We start from the raw sequence: 20,232 nt of genomic DNA, 5'->3' as shown, positions 1-20,232 counted from the left end.
TTGTCACAACTTGGGGGTGAGGTAGAGGATGCTACTCATATTGAGTGGGTAGAGCTCAAAGGTACTGCTAAATACCTGCGAGGAACAGAATACAACAAAGAATTATCAAGTCGCAAATCGAATAGCGCCAAGACTGAGGAATCATGCCCGTTTTCATGGTCCTCTTGCAAACCTCAGAACTGGTAGCAAATTCCAGGGATTCCCACACCTCCGTCATTGCAGAACCACTGGCTGGAACATTTGCCAGGCCCGCATGCACCAGAATTTTTATTTACTCAACATGTTTGTACAAATTAACTCCTTATTTAATAATTTAGCCTCATCCTTACTAAGAGTATCTGTGAAATTGAAGGTTTGATGTCCTAATTACATTTTTTCAATACACCTAAAAACAAACCCATGATTACTATGAATGTTAAAAGTGCTTGCCCATCTTCTACCTAGAAGCTTCTCACATACCACTGTGGCTGTTGGATTCTAGAACTACAGACTTTCAAGCTGGTGTAACTTGTGAGGTGTTGAGTCCAGCCATCCCACTGTGGCTTGACTCCCTTCAATCACATCCTTGCCAAGTGGTCAGGCTGCCAGTTCTTGGACACTCCAGAGGTGGGAAACTCGCTCATTGATTCAACAAGCAGATATTGAGAGCAGACACTCAGGAGCTCACCATGTTAGCTTGCCACTATACTAGAAATAGGGGGTAGAGAGCAGGGGGAGAGGGCAATAAGGTAAGACACAAGCCCCTCACCTCATGCACATGCAACTCTAAGCCACTGGGAAGAATTATTACTTTATTTCCCCCGCATCTGATGTGTATGTTTCCTATTTTCTTTCTCATGTCTATCACAAAAAAGGATGAGAAATTTAGGGGAAAAGGTGAACATACGTACGCAGTCCACATATAACCCAAACTTTCTTTATACATTTTCTTTTTTTTTTAATTTTTTTTTTCAACGTTTTTTTATTTATTTTTGGGACAGAGAGAGACAGAGCATGAACGGGGGAGGGGCAGAGAGAGAGGGAGACACAGAATCGGAAACAGGCTCCAGGCTCCGAGCTGTCAGCACAGAGCCTGACGCGGGGCTCGAACTCACGGACTGCGAGATCGTGACCTGGCTGAAGTCGGACGCTTAACCGACTGTGACACCCAGGCGCCCCTCTTTATACATTTTCAATGTATACATTGGATGCTCCGAGGTCATTTCCGTTTGATGGCTTGAACACGCAAAAGCTTTGGGGATTTGGCAGCCTTATTGTTGGTTTCTAAGGATGCACAGAGGACCAGGTGGGGGAAGGTGAAAGTTACCTATGAACTATTAAGGTACAGAGTCTCCCCATCTGAGGCAATCTTTTCCCCCTTCCCTCCACTCATCCGCCATTTTTTATGCTCCTAGAAGCACTGGGCTATAATCCACAACTCTCACTGCTATCCTGGCACTGCTTGTCACATAATCTAGTAGGCCGCTCTCTTTCTGCTGGTGGAGAGGGCATTCCTTTTTGTGTGGAAACATATACCCTGAACGCATCATCTGTACAGCATGAAGTCTGCTGGAGAAGCCCTGGGCACTAGAGTTCCCTCCCCTTCTCTCCCAGAAATGGCCTTGTTAGAAACCGTCCCCAGTTGAGCCACTCATGAAAAGCAAAAATCCTGTAAGATTCAAAACATGTCAAGTTTGAAAATGAGATGGGAACATGGCTTTTCCTATAGAGCAAAATAATAACCATAAATATTCCTTTCCTCCATTAAACAAAAAAAACATAGATAATCTAGTGTAAGTCAAAGCAACCCCCTCACTGGTGAATATAGAGAACTGCCTTATAGTTGAAGATTTATTATGTGCTAGGCACTGGGAAAACTGCTTGGTAGACGTTAGTTCACTTATTACTCCCAATGACTCCATGAGGTTATTCTTCCCATTTCATGGATGAGGACACTGAGGGCCAGAGAGGTTAAGCACAGCTACTTGCTGAACAAGAGTGCGAACCTCCGTCTGACCAAAGCCTGTGCTCTTAGCTCTGTAACTTAGTTGGGCAGGTTCTCTCTCCTCAGAGCTTGATTTAAAACCAAATGGTTATTGGGGAGCCCGCATGGCTCAGTCGGTTAAATGTCTGACTCTTGATTTTAGCTCAGGTCACGATCTCACGGTTTGTGAGTTCAAGCCCTGCATCAGGTTCTGCGCTGACAGTGCAGAGCCTGCTTAGGATTCTCTCTCTCTCTCTCTCTCTCTCTCTCCCCCTCTCTGCCCCTCCCCTGCTTGTGCTCTATGTCTCTAAAAAAGAAATAAATAAACTTTTAAAAAAAAATTTTAGGGGCGCCTGGGTGGCTCAGTCAGTTAAGCATCCGACTTCAGCTCAGGTCACGATCTCGCGGTTCGTGAGTTCGAGCCCCGCGTTGGGCTCTGGGCGGATGGCTCGGGGCTTGGAGCCTGCTTCCAATTCTGTGTCTCCCTCTCTCTCTGCCCCTCCCCCGTTCATGCTCTGTCTCTCTCTGTCCCAAAAATAAATAAATGTTAAAAAAAAAAATTAAAAAAAATTTTAAAAACCATCATTAAAGAAACCCCAACTAAACGGTTACTTTGTTTTGTCCAGTGTCCCAGAATTAATAAAGCTTGAGGAGGAAGCCTGCAGTCGCTCTGTGAGCTAATGTGCAGTATTACTGCTTAGGTCAACAAGCGCCTGCTGGGGCAGGAAATGCCAACTGTACACAGGGCCTTTGAGTCCTGAGGAAAGAGACAGTGGCCTGCACCTGAAGCTGCATGTTTGTCTGGGTGAGTTCTTCTGCTTTCTTTTCCAGTGACATCACCCAGACCTTCCTCTTCTGTCTGCAGCGGGTGGCAGCGGCCCGGTTCCGTTCCAGAAATTTCCTCCGCCTCTCGTCGGGATCCTCATCCACCACCCTTCGCCGGCGCCCCCCTGTGGGCTGGGGCGGCTGTATTGTCTGGGTCGGCTGCATCTGTTGTGTCGCTGGTGAAACCTGTTGGGCATGAGAGGGAGGGGCGATGGGGAAAGAGAAGGAACACGCTGGGTGAGAGAAGAAACCCAAGCTGGTGTTGAAATGCAAAGCACAGAGTCGACTGCTTTAGCGAGCATATTGAACTTGTTTTCTAAGAACGAAGTAAACAGTGAAATCACGCTCGTGAAAAGAAAAAGCACTGCGGAACTATCTGCTGTGATATTTTGGCAAGACGTAGAAACGACTTGGGAGAGAGAGTTAAATAGATTTTTCCCTGACAGGCATTTGGCTGAATCATGTCAGGGGAAACATTTTTTTTCCCCTCTCCTTCAGATGTTAAACATGTCTTATTTAAGATGTGTTTTAAAAGAGTAAAATGCCAACGCAGGGCTACAGGTGACAACAGGGAGGTCATGGTTATTGTCACCATATTGATGAGTCTTCTATCACCTGCAGAAAACTCCTTCCGGGCAAGTTGTGAGCTCCCTTCTTTCTCCTGGTGTTAAAACCGTGTTCCTAGAACACTGCTGGGACGTCACCACCGCTGCGACTCCCTATCAAAAGAACCCTGTGAGTCCCAGAAAGCAGATGAAATCCTATTTTCACTATTTCAGAGCTCTCAATGCCAAGGCCTCGCTGGACTGGCAAACTCCAGATGGGTCCACCTGTTCCTTGGAGCTCTGCCTCAGACAGGCTTTTCCAGGTGACTGGAAGCAGGGCTTGTGCAGTGGATGCCCAGAGCAGTGCTGAGCCCCAGCCGTCTGTGCAAGAGGGACAGAAGGCTAAGAATCACCATATATTCACATTGTAAGAAAACCCTGGAAGTAGCAAAGCACTTCATTAAAAACTTTGACTATACTTATAGATTCCTCCTAAGATCTGCATGGGGCTCAGCAGTATCTAAAGTTTTGGAGACCTACTGCCCATACAGCTTCATTTTCCTTCATGAGGTAGACACACAGCACTGAGTGAAATTTCCACGACGGAGTCTTTATGTGTCTGGACACCTAATGCTTTCCCTAATGCAATCCACTCCTTCCCCCCTTTCTTCGTTCTCCATAAAGGGTGTTCCTCCCCCCCGCCCCGCTCCCCACCGCCCTTCTCATTCTCAGTCACTCAGGCTCACGGCTGTAATATCTATAAAGTTGTTTTACAAGAGACATTTAACCTACGGAAATAACATGCAAAAAAAGTTTTCAAAAGGAAGCGCAGCAATGTTTTCTACCACATTCCAGTTCTGCGATTGGAACCAACCTGAATGACTGTAATTGCGCTAATAAGGGCTACCGGTTGACATCAGCTGACTGAAAGTGATATATTTTCGTCTTAAACCTCTATCAAATCTTATATGACGCACTGTAAAAGAACCGGGCTCACGGTTGACATTGGACTGCGTCTCAGTAATTTTGTCTAACCCACAGACATTTTCTAAAAGTGCTTATCGGCGATCCCTTTCCTCCCAATCACAGAGAAATAACAACAAAAATTAACTGTCTAGGGTCTTACTCACCAGAGTGGCCGGTGAAGATGTAATCCTCGTTATTGGCAAAGGTTTAGCCTTGTCATTTCAGATGCTGACTGCTAAGCTAAGCTAACCACCTCAAAGCAAAGCGTTAGGAAGGAACTCACTAACTTGGCTATTTTGGCCTGCACCATTTCTTTTTTTTAATGAATTCCCGATGTCTAATTGTCAGCCCTGGACAAGATTCTCAAGTAGGCCAAACTGGGTTTGAATCTCCACTGCCGAGACCTCTCATTTGGTTTTGTATTCTCCTACCCCAACTTCAACCAACCTTTATCTCTGACACTCTTCCTGTGCCTTTACCCAAAAGGGTGAGCCATGTGGTGGTTTTAGGCTCAGTCCAAGTTCAAGGTTTAAAGTGTAGTTTGGACAAGAGAAATTCCTGGTGACTGAGGTGTGACACCAGGACTCTGAAATCACATCTTTATATGCAAGAGAATCCTAAGGAGCCAAGAGAAATTGCAAATGCAACCCTGAGCCCAGAATTTACGTCCCATCTAATTGTTGCTTATTTTCTTTTGAAATAGAATTCTGTTGGCGTAGATTCTCTGAAACTTTTCATAAAAAATGATGTATTGTTATTTCATAAAGACAAATCTATCCCAAGTCATATTAGAATCTCAGAGTCAGAAGGACCTTACTATACTTCTGTTCCTAATGCTCTAATAATCATACAATTGAGCAATATGACAAGATCTCAGTAAATCAGCCAAGTTAACACAATTTAAGAGTGGCATTTTGAGTAATGTCTAAATGATCTTGTTCAAATTTTAACAACACCAACCTGTACCCTTTCTCTTTAGTATGGGATTAAAAAGCAACTGTTTGTGCAGCTAATTATAATAGCAATTAACTAATTGCATATACAATTGGCCACTTACTGACTTGAAAGGGAGGGCAATTGGCTAATTGGTAATTAGCTAATGAATGGCTTTTATATTCAACTTATTAAATATTGTCTGTTAAATATTAACTGTTAAACTTGTCTCTGAAGTAACTTGCCGACAAAGGCAACCAAAATTTAATGCTATAAAATATAAGTACACATTTATGTGAATTTATTTGCCTGTCTTTGAACCTGTAGTTTTCCTTCTCCCTTCTAATGTCTCCATGCCGTACTACTGCATTTGACTAAAAAGGTGGTTTGGACAGCATTTTATTGCTAAACCACTTGTAAACGTCTATCATATTACTTCCGTTTGGAGTTAATCATGGCTAGTATGTATTGAAAACTGTGCTGAGGGCTTTACAGACATTCTCTTAATACTCCTAGGGGTCTACGAGTTTCGTCTATTATTACCCCATTTTGCAGATGGGACAACGGAGGCTTAGGGAGTTTGGCTGACTGACCAGAGTCACCCAGCATATAAGGTGGGGAATGAATGACAGATTTCTCATTCCAAAGCCAGCACTCTTACTTGCTATATAGAATTCCTCTAACTACGTTTGCAAATGTAAGCTTACCTAATGAATAAGCTCATCTATTGAATGGATCAGAGAGTTGCTTGTGAATGACCCATTTTGCAGATGGCTGTCCAAGTTTGGTGTGTGTAAGAGGAGGGGGTTCAAGAGCTCAAAAACTGCCTAGTGTGAGGTCCAGAGGCAGACGATGGAAGAGACGGTGAATAAGTGTTATATTTGGCGAACCCAAGTTCCCAACACCACTCTGACCCAGCTGGTTAGAACCCGGCAGTGTGGAATGGGTGGAGGGGACTGACAAAGGTCATCCTGCTTGAAGATCCAAAGTGTCTAAGGCTAGCCATTCTCCTAGACATGCCCTTTGTCCACTTACCAAAACTTACCCGGGTACACGGACCCGCCTCTTTTCTTGGGCTGGGTGACATAATGTCTGCCTGGTCCCCCAACCCTCTTTCAGTTGAGTCTAAAAGCTGGCTTTCTTTCGAGCCACTTCTGGTGACTCTCCACCCCTGGGATTTGGCCTTTCTCTCGAACCAATCATCTACTGAGCTTGGCTCTCTGACTACTCCCTCCAACGCATTTCACATTAGGTGGGATGAGTCACCTCTCTTCATCATTTACACAGCACCTTATGCCCTAACATCCATTACCGAGCTTCTTTGTCTGGAATTGTTACTCTTTAGATTTTTAACACTTGGTGCTATTCGGAAGACTGTCCGTGGTATTTAACTTCCATTTGACACGTGACAAAATCGAGTGCCTATGTTCTAAAGCACTGCAGCCAAAACCATGGCTGGAATTAACTTATTTTTCTCATTCTCTATTCAAATCTTTCTTTACACGCTGAAATTCTTCCTAATCGTCCCATCAGTATCGCCTTTTTTAGAGTTAACTTCATGACATGAGGTTTACATTTGCCCCCGGGGACCAGGCCTGATATTTACCATATTATTTCTAGAAACTATGGTCTGGGAAGGTCTTGCAGGTTATCATTACCTCCCAGGAAACGAACAGAGCTCCCCAGAGTGTCACACAGAGCACCCAAGCTCGTCACACAAGGTTGCTGCCAATGAGCCCCCGCGTTAGAGCTTGCACGGATAACAAGGGGGAAAGAGATCATGAAAAGGGTCTACCTGTGCTTGGTTGCCGGAGTGCAGGGGTGGGTGTGGCGAGGTCTGGTGATGTGCAGGGTGTGCGTGAAGGTGGGAGTGATGATGTGGGTGGTTCTGCTGGTGATGGGGTTGAGGGTGAGGATGGTGGGCTGGGTGCTGGTGCTGGTGCGGGTAGGGGTGATGGGCTGGCAGCGTCTGGTGCTGATGTGGGTGCGAGTGCATGTGATGGTGTGGCGTCTGGTCCTGCCGGGAGCCCATCATTTCCATCATGTGTCCCATGGTGTTCATATTCCCATTTGACATGGCAGCGGGGTGGTGAGTCAACGCGGCCTTCAACCTCTGAAACAGAACAAAACAAGAGGGGACAACTGAGGTCAGTCATGGACACAATAGGAATTTTGAAACGATGACTCATATTTTCAATTCTATGATACGTCATGGTACTACTGTTAGCAATTTTTTATTGGTTGGCAGTATGGCTTATGTGAATTTCAAATTTTCATATATATTGTAGTAGGTAGGAGGGCCAATGTCAGGTGTACACGTTAATTCAACTGTCACAGCAAATGAGCAGGACACCCTGTCAAGAGTTAGACAGTCTACCCAGAGGCATTTCCTACTGATTTCCCACTATCGATTATTCATCGTATCCTATCGGCAGCTGAATGGAAGAGTAAACCAAATAAAACCAATCAATACAACAATGCCACCGAACCAAGGGCTCATCTGACAGGGCGCTGTGTTTTGTAAGGGTCACAAGAATAAGAGATTTCTTCCTCTCAAAATATTTCTCAAATACAAAGAGGAAACGATTTCAAGTTTCAGAATACGGGAATGGTATGGAGCCCTTTTAGGGCTCCAAATGAAATTCACGATCTATAACTTTTGACGGCAATATGTAGGTCTTCTCCATTTGTTACCATGATATTTCTCGTGGTCCCTCCCGATCACCTAATTTTTCTCACACAATAACTTTCTTCCGGTCTTTGGGAAAGAAGGGAGGAAAGTGGAAACATTTGGAGTATTGCATTCTATAGCTTCTTTGGTGGCCACATCAACAGTCGTATTTCTAACCCCAAAGCATCGTCCATTCACAAGCAAACAGTCATGTACACAAATAACGTCTACCTGAATCTAAAAGCAAGGATCAGCAAAATGCTTCTATAAAGAATCGGACAGTAAATATTTTCACCACCACATGCCTTACAGTCTCGGTTGCAGCTACTCAATTTTGCCCTTTCAGTGCGAAAGCAGCAACAGATGGTACACAGAGGAGTGAGCGTGCTGTGTTCTAATACAACTTATTTAGGGCGAGGAAGTTGAATTCCGTGTAATTTTCACATGCTATTCAACTTTTGACTTTTCATCATTTCAAAATGTAAAAACCATTTTTAGCTCATGTGCTGTGCAAAATTAGGCACTGGGCCAGATTGGGCCCATGGGCCATGGTTTGCTGGCCCTGATTTAAAGAATCGGTTAGTTGGTAATCAGCTTAGTCACAGTTTCTTCAAAATTGCCTTTTCTTGTACACAGGCAATTATCATCATATCCTGAGGGGCACAATGTGCTAAGCACTGTATAATATAGTTATTCCTTGTAAATGTATCTTCTGCAGGGATGATAGTCTGGTTGACAAGCTCACACTGGCTTCACGAAGTATTTGCTACAGGACTCAAGTTCTCCCCTGATTTGTGATTTTATCTGATTAATGATGGTGGTGCGCAGTCACTGTGAAAAGGAAGAGTTAGATTTAAATGAGGGTCAAAGCAACCATGTTCCAGCCCTGTTTAATATTAGCATTTCTCAACTGGTTAGAGTCAGTTGTTGATAAATGCCAACTGAATTCATCAAAATCTTTAGGTAAACAAACGCAAAGAGCCCCCCACTTGTAAAAGAAAAATAAAAGGGAGGGGAGTATGTGACGGACTAGATCTTATTATTAGATAATCATTGAAAACATTTCCTGCATCCAGTCTCAGTAACCACTAAGCCTACCTGCTTCCTCTTTCCTGAGTACCAGCTACTGACCTCCATCATATTAATCCCGCAGAAGTTAAACTTCCTGGATCCCTGGGAAAGATTAGGCGCAGGGTATTGTGTTTATTATTACTAAACGGAAAAGCGAACTAATACTCCTCATCTCTAATTTTTAGAAATGATTTCATTATTTTTATAACAATGCTCATTATAAAACATTTAAGCAATGCCTGCAAGTACGATGAAGTCCGCAACCAATGACCCCAATGCATTCTTTGCATTTGGTGGGTGAATGGCATTCCAGACAACTCTCTATATGCATATGGGGAGACAGGAATAAGTAGAATAATTTCATCACAGTGTAACATTAGCATACGAAGTAAAAACTAAAATCGATTCCTGGACTTCAGATACATGTTTCTTTATCCCAAGAAATGTTTCTAAATGACATCTCCGAACTTAAGGGTGAAGAAAATTATGAAGAAGATTATATTGAAATCACAGTGTGTTGTTTTCTTTTGTACGTTTAGAAATTGACACGTTGGGCAGTCTTGATAGACCTTCTCAACTATTCTTTGAAGTTTCGTTATTACAACAACATACAGCTATGTAGTAAAAAAAAAATCAACTACTATAAGAATATGAGGTGAAAAACTAAAAGACACCTGCCTACCCTTCCCCTCTAAGCTCCAGTCCCAAGTAACTTGCCTTTGTTCTCTTTAACAGTGTATCTTCGACACCTTTTTCTATCATGACAAATGGCTAATAACAATGGCAGGCATTAATTGAGCACTCATTTCATGGCACTCCCCCTTCTATGTTTTACAAGCATTAACTCACCTCATCCTCAGAACAGTCCTGCAAGGCTAAAAGAGAGGCCAAGCCACCTGCCCAAGCTCAAGCCACCCCCACAGAGGTGTAGAGGTGTGCTTACCCCAGAGCCTGTTTTCTAAACTGAGAAAGAAGGTGCCCGAAGGCATACCATGCACACTTGCCAAAGACCTCGTTATAAACTGTGTTATGCCACCTCCTTATCAACAAAAGAAAGGCAGAAAGAAGAGACAGGCCTACAATCAAACGACAAGGCAAGGTGCCATTGCTGTATGGTCTCAGCACACAACTGCAGATCTGGGATATACTCTTCCCGAAACTTGGCAGATGGAAGGGCGAATGGTAAGAATTTCTAGGAAGCTCCAGTGCAGCAAAGGATCATGGAATTAGCACGATCATCTCCCTTGCTACCTTAGTGAAAAAGGAATACTCGTCTTCTCCCTGCCCTGTGCCCCAGACACACAGATCTGAAAAAGTACATGTGTCCTTCTTTTCTGCCCCACTTCCTAGCGCTAAAGGTTATGACCCTTTTGTCTTTCTAATGTTCAGAGGATGATACGGGGTATGCATACACACCGAGGAGTGTGGCCATGCCTTCCCATCAGCCCTTGCGCTTCCGACACAGGCCACAAAGGCCTTTGCATTTGATAGTCTTTTTGCCTGAAATGCTCTTTCCCTTTCTCAGCTCCTGGCTTCTCCTCGCAAAATTTTCGCAAAAGGAGGGTGCATTAACCCTCTCTGGATACATTTCCCCTGAAAAAGTAGGATGGAAAACCGAACAGCTGTTTCGTAGTGGTTCACTACGTTATCCCTTCAGTGCTACACACAGCTTTTCCACCTTTCATCAGGAGCAAATGGAGCCTGACAAATAAATACTATCCGCCAGATCTTCATCTCTCAAATAATTAGCTTGTCCTGTTAAGGGAAATTACTCGATGGCCTCAAGTCTATTCTTGCATGTTTCACGCCAAGACAACAATACCAGTGAGGCTTACAATATTCCATTTAACTAGTCTTTCCTCAACAAATATTTATGGAGCTTCTACTGTGCGCCAGGCACTGTCTTAGGCACATCATTATTTGCCCCCTACCTGAAGGAAACGGGAGACGCCAACAACAAAACTTTTTCAAAGCTCTGGAGAGAAACACACACACACAATTCAGCAAGGAAATGAAGACGTGAGAGCACCCCTTAGAGACCCACAGGCTTTGGGGTTGAGACCACCCTCCAAGCACCAGCCTGTGTCATGTTTGAAGGAAAGCAGTGCCGAGAAATAATTATTGGGGCACTTCTCGAAGTTTTAGAGCCTACTGCCTCCCTGCGTCCCGGTACCAACACGAATCCCTACACTGTAAACCATTAAAATATACCAAATATAGATATTTGTACCCCACTCTTTTCGGGATGATAAATCACCATTAAATGAGTCCAAGCTGTATTTCCCAGAATGATTTTTCTTTTTGAAGCTGAACTGCGTCTTGTTTTAAATAACATTCCACCCGATGCCAAGAAAAGGCAAGGGAGAGAGAGGAAAATTGAGGAGCAAATAAACATATATTTTCCCCCTGTAAAAACCAGGGCTCTTACTGAGGTGTGACTGCAAGAAAGAAAAAAAAAAAATGATTCTGTTTACTCTGTATTATCATCCTGCACCACATCCATTTATTTGAGAGAGCAAATCGGGAGAGACAAGGAGAAGCCGGACACAGCTGGTTTCAGTCAATAAGGGTCATTTTCCTTCGGTCTGTGTATTTTACAAGATCCTTGCTCACTGTTCCCGATGGGAGAGTGGTGGGCCTGCTGCCCGGGATCTGAGTCCTGGTAAGTAACGAGCCATCTACCTGGTCCAGTCCTGCGCTCGCCACCAGGGCTCAGCCACGCCCCCTTTTCCAGGGCCAGCTTCGGGCGGTTGCACAGCGCGGCACTTTGTGAAGCCCAGGTAGGCGCGCACGTCATTACCGCCACATGGGTGCCTGCCTGTGGGCCTGCGTGAGCACACACGCACGTGACACACCCACCCACACCCACCGCAGGCAATTTATCTCCCATTAACAACTCGCTCTTGCCAATTAGAAACATTTGTGGAACCGTAAAAACATTTCTTCTCCATCTAAGGCGCAGCTGATTGCTTATGTTTTACAGACTCTGAAAGCCAAGCCGAATTAAACATTATTTGAAATTCAGCTGGGTGGGGGTGGGGGGAAGGTTGGAGCATTCTTTGGAGAAAGGTTTTCATTAAAAACGGCTGTTGGGTTTTGTTCCAGAAAAGAATGTGATAACATCAAAATGTAGTGTTGCTGAGTTGACCACAAGTAAGAGGCTGTCTACATAAAAACAGGGCAAAATCCCTGTTCGTATTTCCTCTCCAATACAGGATAATTGCCATCAGTGGCCTCCCCCAAGGTATGGCTTGAAATGTATGTAATTTCTTCTTTTTTTCTCTTCCCCAAACATCACTGATCAGATGAGATGGGTCAACACAGGCTTCTGAAAGGTCCAAATGGTCACTGATGTGAGACTGGAAACCTTAGCCGGAGGTGTACTTGAAATATCAATGACTACTAACTTACTCTAAGTATCAAGGATTTCTGATTTTAGGTCTCTGAATTAATAAAAAACAAACAAACAAAAACACCAAAAAATCAAAAAAACAAAACCTGCTATTTCTCCACTGAATTTTATGACTACATGTGGCCAGTTTGGATTCCAAAATGCTTCCCAAACTTGAGAAGGGATAGGGATGGGCAGAAAGAGACCTGTCACATAGTGCCGTGGGTCAGTAACATAAACTTGGAGCTTTATTTTGCCAAGATAGAAATAGTTTTGATGTCCAGATTCACATCTGGGCTTCAAGATGTCCATTGGAAATGACTGTATAACTCTAATCGCTTACTGGATCTTAAAATGCACATTTATTTCAGGATCTCCGTTAAGATAATAAGCTAAAATTATACCTGGCTTAATCGCTTGGAATAAAATATGCTTCTTTCAAAACTTTCACAATGTAACTCAGCTCTGATGGTTTCATAATTTAAGTATTTCTGCTTTCGGTGTGGTTTGGTGAGTACAATTCAAATAAGGCTCCCAGGTTGGAAGGAGAGAGTACCTGGGAAGGGCAAGATGCTATAAAGTCTAGCAGGAAAGAATATTCATACTCTTTGTCATGTTGTCATTAAAAATCATTAACTCTGAAAATATTAGAGATCATGTAATTAGTAAAAAACACAAAGAAAAAGTATTATAAATCATTACTCTAGTACACGGGAAAACGATGCAAGGGAATTTCACAAGAATGAGAAAAGCAGAACTCCACCAGTTTTAATAAAAGCAAGGAAAAGATTTGGTGTTTGATTTCAGTCTCCCATTTTCCACTGTGGATACAACTTCTAAAATGAGGTAAAGCAGACCTAAGTGCTAGATCATACGTTAAACTGTGGTGGTTAAAAAGCCAAACAACCCCCTTAGCAATTTCCCTGCCAGCCTTTTTCCTATTAATACCCAAATCATATATTAATTACAGTTTTGCAAAAGCGAGCCTTCGAAAATTCTTGTTAAATGAAATTAATTAATGCACGCTTAGAGAATTATTTTATTTCCGATACCTACCACCTCCCCGCCATCTCTTGGACTCTGTGGCTGCCTTTTATAAGTTCAGCAGGATGGTGAGTGTTTTAAGGGGATGTACATTTTAGTGAATTTCAGAACAAACTGATGTTCTGACAGCAGGAGCCAGTCTTAAATTCTACGATAAGACGGCTTTCGGTCCTTAGGTGAGTAAACCTCTTCGGCTCTGGTGCCTTACTCTGCCTAACACATGAGGGCAGAATCAGAGAGAAAGGATCTGAGTTCAAGTCAGCTAAGAGGTGGGAATCTACTGGAGAAGTGAGTTGTAGGCATGTCTACAATTAAAGAAAGAAAGTCATATAAACCATAAGCATATACAGAATAATTAGTGGAACAGAGTGGAGTCGTTTTCTGGGTGGTTAAACCAGTTTCTGATGAAAAATAAGAAAATGTGGTATTAAAAAACACTTTTTTCTTAGCATTAAAATATACACTTTACTTTTGATTTTTAAAATGGATAATAAAGCACAATGGAATATTCGTCACCCATTAAAAGGAATGAATGAAGGAGTGAAGAACATGCTACAGCATGGAGGGATCTCACAAACATTCTGTTTAATAAAAGAAGCCAGACACAAAAAGTCTTATCTTGTGTGATTCATCTGAAACAAAATATCTAGAATAGGTAAATTCGCAGAGAAAACAGATTAGTGGTTGCCCAGGCCTGAGGGGAGGGGAGAATGAAAAGCGACAGCTTAATAGGTGCAGAGTTTTCTTTGGGGGTCACGAGAATGTTCAGGAACTAGATAAGGGTGATGACTCCGTACAATATTTTGAATGTAGTAAATGCAACCGAAATGTACATTTTGCGGTCTCATGATTACATGATTGCATATGGTCTGTATGTCAATTAAAACTATTTTAAAAATAGGGGCACCTGGGTGGCTCAGTCGGTTAAGCATCCGACTTCAGCTCAGGTCACGATCTCGCGGTCCGTGAGTTCGAGCCCCGCGTCGGGCTCTGGGCTGATGGCTCAGAGCCTGGAGCCTGCTTCCGGTTCTGTGTCTCCCTCTCTCTCTGCCCCTCCCCCGTTCATGCTCTGTCTCTCTCTGTCTCAAAAATAAATAAACGTTAAAAAAAAAATTAAAAAAAAACTATTTTAAAAATAAAGCAAAATAAGAATCTGTCAACAGGGTGTCAACAGAAATTCTTGATTTCATCTGAGAATTACTAATATCAATTTGATGTCACCTGAAGTAAAACACTGCATTATGAGTAATAAAAGCCAAAAAGATACTTTGCCCTAGAACAGCTACCTTCACTGCCAGAATTTTAGTCCCTGTCTCAGGGACTTTGACTCCTCTGCAAGACGTTGGTACCCTCTTTTCCCTGGAACTCTGTCATCTTCTAGCTGGCTCAAAATTACAGAGAAGTTTGCCTCCAGGGTTGATGAGGGGGGTGGGGGAGAGGGGAAAGTGGGTGATGGGCATTAAGGAAGGCACCGTTGGGATGAGCACTACGTGTTGTATGGAAACCAATTTGACAATAAATTGTATATACAACAATTAAGTAATTAAAAATTTAAAAAAAGTATTAGAATTCTTATTTATGTCACTTTATCTCTCTACATGATGTGCCATAAGCTATGTGTGGCACATTAATAAAATGATTCAGATAAAAAAAAAAAAAACTACAGAGAAAACACAGAAGCCATCAAGGAGTCTAAAGAGAGACATTTAACAGGGATCGGGTAACATCTTACGCTTGCTTAACAAAAACAGAAGAAAACAAAACAAAACAAAACAAAACAAAACACGCAAAACCCCACGACTGTCCCAAGGCGGTGGAATCGGTGGAATAACGGAGGTCGCAGGAATTTCATGTGAATTTGTAAAGCACCATGATGCAAGGCACACGTCGAACCAGCTGATGTGACTCTCGGCTGCGTCGATAAAACTGGATCAGGACCGAACGCAAGAGAGTGAGAATCCCATTCGTCCACCTCCGCACGGGCCGTGAGGTGTGCCATACAAGTCCATGTCCCCTGTATTCCCGCCCCCTCTCTCGGAGATCTCGGCATCACACCTATTAGGTGTTGCGTCTTCTCCAGGGGAATATCCCAGTTCTCAGCTGGCCGACATACGCGCCTCTCCCCCGCTCTGTAATAGCACTGTGATGAACATCCTATTTTGAAAAAGTGTTCGTTTTAACGTACATCTGATGATCTGATCAATCCAGTTGGGTTCAGCTTCTAGGCAGAGTATTGATAGTGCTGATGGCAGTGGTAGTCGTGTGTGAACGGGGGCTGGGTGTCTGTCAAGAGAGAGCTAAAAGGAGAGGGGGTGCGGACACCTGTCGAGTATCAGCTTTAGTTAAAGAGCCTTTTCTCGGGTCTCATTTTCGTATTCTATCGATACCCCCGTACCGAAGTGAGAGACTGCCTTATTATATCGTTCTAGGGGTCCCTGCCACTTTGGGGTCACCGAGCTCGTTGAGCACTACGGGATGACCTTGGGTACTGACTTGGCTCTAGCAGATATTACAGTCTCCTGGCTGGTTTCCCCGGCAATTTTAAAGGTGCTGAATCCACAGTGGGCTTAGAATAAATATTTGTTGATTGCCTGCCTGCCTGCCGCCTGCCAGTCTCCAGGAGTGGTGCCTAACCATGGAATGTCTTTGAAGCGCTGGCCTATAATTTTCTCTACAGAAAGAACACCTTCTGGTGGTGGTTGCAGGGAGAATAATGCCCTTTGTCTCACTAGCAAACACTCCTCACCCCCCAAAAACCCAGCACCTGCAAGCCTGGGTAATTTTAGGTGAGGGCTTATTTCCAGCTTTTATGGAAGAAGAAAGTTCTATTGGAAAAAAGTAATCCTTTGTTATTTTATTTTGGACGAGCTTTTAATCAGAAACATAGGCAGTAACATATGTTAGAAAAATATATATGAAACATAGAACTTTGCATTTGTAACTCGCTATGGAAAATCCATGCTAATGCAACATTAAGTTTGGGGTTTTAATTGCACAGGAGTCAGAGAATTCAGAGGTCAAGTTCCCACAGCAGGCTTCACTCCACATGTGCATCCCAGGACCCTTCCTGAATGGGGTGACCTAATTATTTGGCAAAACGTAGTGCAATGAAGAGTGCTAGAAAGGATTTCTCCTCACTGTGACACTTCCTATCATCGCAGCCAAGAGGGACAGTGGTCGACTTCAGCTACATAACTCGTACCCTTGATAACGTACAGCAGTCTTTGGTGACCATCATGGCGAACAATGTCACCGTGATGCCAGGGGTAGGACGTCCAGGTCTTGACAATGTGCCTCTCAGGTAGAGCAGCCAAGTAACCACCATGTCACCGGGTTCCCCAGCAGATGGTGCCCCATGCCCTTTCAAGGACAGCTATGTGGAGTGGGCACTGTCCCCCTCGTCCTTGCTCTATTGCCAGAGGATATTCCTTAGTAACGCAGATATTTGAACTCCCGAGTCTGAAAGTCTGACTATAAGGCCCCCAGGGGATTAGACGGGCCTTCTTGGACACATCTCTGCCTGGTCCTGAGGAGACTTGCCCAAGAGAGCTGTTCTACAGTGTCGTCCTCCAGCTTCATTGCAGTCGTTGGAAGATGGCAAGATGTGTGCTACTGTCTGTCGGAGACATAAGGTGTCTGGCCAAGGGGACCACAAACTTATCATAGTAAGAAGCAGTCTCTAGGTATTTCTCTCTAATTACGGGTAGCAGATTGTATGAAATATAAGGTGTCCTGTCCCTTGGTATCTATTCCCAAGTCTGTGTAGCATGTTCTATGTGTGTTCAATTCTGTCTTTCTCCTTGGTCAAGTGGTAATGGTACATTCTAGTCCTTCATGTCTCCGTTGCCTCTAGATCTGATCCCTGCCTGAGTTCCCTAAAGTGTGTTAACACTGACATGGGAAGAGGGGAAGAGGGAGAGGAGTCGGTGGTAGTGGAGGGGGTGGGGGGGGGGAGAGACAGAGAGAGGGAGAGAGAGATTGCAATAAACTCTGATTCCCAAAGTGCTGCTTAGCCTCCACTGGGGACTTTGCAAGTGTTAGTGGTCTAGAGTCACTCGACCAACAACTGAATCAGCCAGTTGTGACGGTTCTACTATGCCATCTGGTTCTTCTATACCAAGAAGAGTTCCAGGTCTGTCTCTGGATGATCTGGATTATAGGGTGCTCAACTCAGTGGCCCTTGGACAACACAACAGCACATCTATAAACAGCCCCCAGGCTCTGAGCGCATCGAGAATCCTTGACGCCACTTACGAGCTTCCTGGTCTCACTGAGCGGAGAGGGGAGGACCAGGAGAAACCTGTAAGAGACTCAGAGCGAAGATGCATCCTCGCCAACAAAAGCTCTCACAGCACAACCTTTGGTACTTTAGGTAAACCACACCAGAGAGAATAAAGTTGGGCTTCGGGAAGCCACAACAAAACATCGACTTTCCTCTCTAACCCCCGTGTGTCTACATTTAAGGCATTTCCAAGAGGAGCCATTTATAACTCACGGAGAATGTAGCCACTTGTGTATGTATAGAAAGTTAAGCTTAGGGAGAGTTTGTGAATCTGGCCTGAGAAGATGATGCTGTGGAGAGAACACTTCCAACCTAAAAGCGAATAACAAACAACTTCCTTCTGAGCTGAGGTGCATCCAAACCATGTTGGTTCTCACACGCGTTTTTTAAATTCCCTTCGTAACCAGGTATGGACAAATATCAAGTATTCTGTGCTCTTCTCTAGGTTTAGAGTTTTCTCTGAAGTTTTTCTTTTTTTGTTTCAGGAGGTCTGGTCAACAGGATCCGTGAACTATTGGGCATTTTTTTGAGAGTGGAATTATAGGCCCTTGCTAAGCTACCTTTTTATGGCTTGTTTCTATTGTCTCTGTGGTATACAATTCAACGAACCAAAGATCTATATCCACTATTTTACTGTCTAAACACAAGTAATGGGGGGGTTGGAGAGGGGAGAATGTGGAACCATCTCTTTAAATCATATTGTCACAACTGAGTACCATTCTAAAAACGCCAAACAGAAAGTGTTCTCGTTGGTTTATTAATTGCAAATGACCTAAGAATTGATCCTAACAAGCTTAAAATATCATTTTCGTGATCTGTCTTCTTTCCAGCTCAAATAATTTCATTTCTGTCTCCAAATTTCTCTTCAGCAACTGCTCACCAGGAACTAACAATAATATAGTAGCTTGCCCTAAATCAGTACCTTCCTTCTAGAGACAGCGAAACACTTTGCAGATAGTAATCCTCTGCGGTAGGTAACAAAGATCACTCCCCATGTTCTGAAGATGTAGGAAATTCTTGTGAAGAAATGTTAAGTCATCTGCTTGGAAGCTAGTGCAGAGAAAGGATTTTGGTTTTATTTTTTTAAATATTTTTTTAATGCCTATTTATTTTTGAGAGAGAGAGAGACAGAGCGTGAGCAGGGAAGGGGCAGAGACAGAGAGAGAGGGAGACACAGGATCCAAAGCAGGCTCCAGGCTCTGAGCTGTCAGCACAGAGCCCGATGTGGGGCTCGAACTCATGAACTGTGAGATGATAGCCTGAGCCAAAGTTGGACGCTTAACCAACTGAGCCACCAAGGCGTCCCTGTTTTGTTTTGTTTTTGAGATCATTTTATTTTCCTTTGTTTTCATTTTTGTAGATGTTAGAAGCTCTTCTTAATTCCAGTATAGTTAACATCTATTGATAGTTTCGAGTGTACAATACAGTGATTCAACAATTTATGCATCACTGGGTGCTCATCAGGACAAGGGCACTCCTTAATCCCCATCACCTATTTCAGACATCCCTCACCCACCTCCCCTCTGGTAAACCATCAGTTTGTTCTAAATACTTAAGAGTCTGTTTCTTGGCTTGTCTCCAGTCTCTCTCTCATTTTCTCTCTGCTCGTTTTGTTTCTCAAATTCCACATGAGTGAAATCATATGGCATTTGTCTTTCTCTGACTGACTTGTTTCACTTAGCATTATACTCTCTAGTTTCATCTATGTCATTGCAAATGGCAAGATTTCATTCTTTTTTATGGCTGAATAATATTCCATTGTGTATCTTCTCTATCCATTCATCGTTAGATGGATACTTGGTCTGCTTCCATAATTTGGCTGTTGTAAATAATGCTGCTATAACCATCGGGGTACATGTATCCCTTTGAATTGGTGTTTTTGTTTTTGTTTTTTTGTAAACAGAGAAGGGATTTGAACCTGATGTTCTTTGTGGTGCAACCTGACAGCTCATCTGGTTAGAAGAAATCTTATGGATAATAAAGAGCTTGGTGGAAGAAGGAAGGAAAGAAGCAAAAGCATAGAGGGAAGGGAAGCAGACCTAGAGAAGAGTAAAAAGAGAGAAAGGAAGTCAGCTCTAGTTGGAAGTGGAAAGCACACTCCACCCAAGTGCTCTAATATTTGTATTTATTAATTTACAATGATAAGGCAGGATAATTCTAAAAGAGAAGTGGATACGAGATTAAGGCAAACTGTCCCAAACTCAAAACAAGCTCAATTCCCTTTTTTAGAGAATTGTCCATTCCACCCTCATTTCCAGATAAATTCATCACCAAAGGGTATTGTCAAGTGGTTTCTTCTTCTCGCACACGCTAGCAAGAGACAGTCTGGATTTAACGTGGCAGATAAGGGAGGAATCACATCTTGTAGGGTTGTTTTTTACGTGGAGAAAATCATAGATAGACACTTCCCCACTTCAGTAAGCTTTTCAAACCATACGTGGTTAACCAGAGGCTAACAAAATGGTTAACCAAATGTGTCAACCGCTAAGCCAAGTGGAAACAGTGATGGCAGTTCAAGCACTGGGAGTTGTTCTCCCATTT

General features: G+C 43.3%; 1 protein-coding gene across 3 annotated transcripts in view; it reads right to left on the bottom strand.

The window, feature by feature from the left end:
* Nucleotides 1-20,232, bottom strand: part of CREB5 (cAMP responsive element binding protein 5) — a 399,683-nt gene that overhangs the window by 13,549 nt on the left and 365,902 nt on the right. For all 3 annotated transcript variants that reach the window (XM_078441094.2, XM_078441098.2, XM_078441099.2), the window contains 2 exons: nt 7,028-7,345; nt 2,747-2,974 (listed from right to left, as the gene is read on the bottom strand). In XM_078441094.2, the coding sequence (XP_078297220.1) occupies nt 2,747-2,974; nt 7,028-7,345 (546 nt within the window). The remainder of the gene's footprint in view (nt 1-2,746; nt 2,975-7,027; nt 7,346-20,232) is intronic.

The sequence above is a fragment of the Panthera onca genome, chromosome A2 (genome assembly GCF_046562875.1).
Source record: "Panthera onca isolate mPanOnc1 chromosome A2, mPanOnc1 haplotype 2, whole genome shotgun sequence".
NCBI classification, from domain to species: Eukaryota; Metazoa; Chordata; class Mammalia; order Carnivora; family Felidae; genus Panthera; species Panthera onca.
Note: the sequence above shows the minus strand (reverse complement) of the source record. Positions and strands in the feature narration are given on the sequence as shown.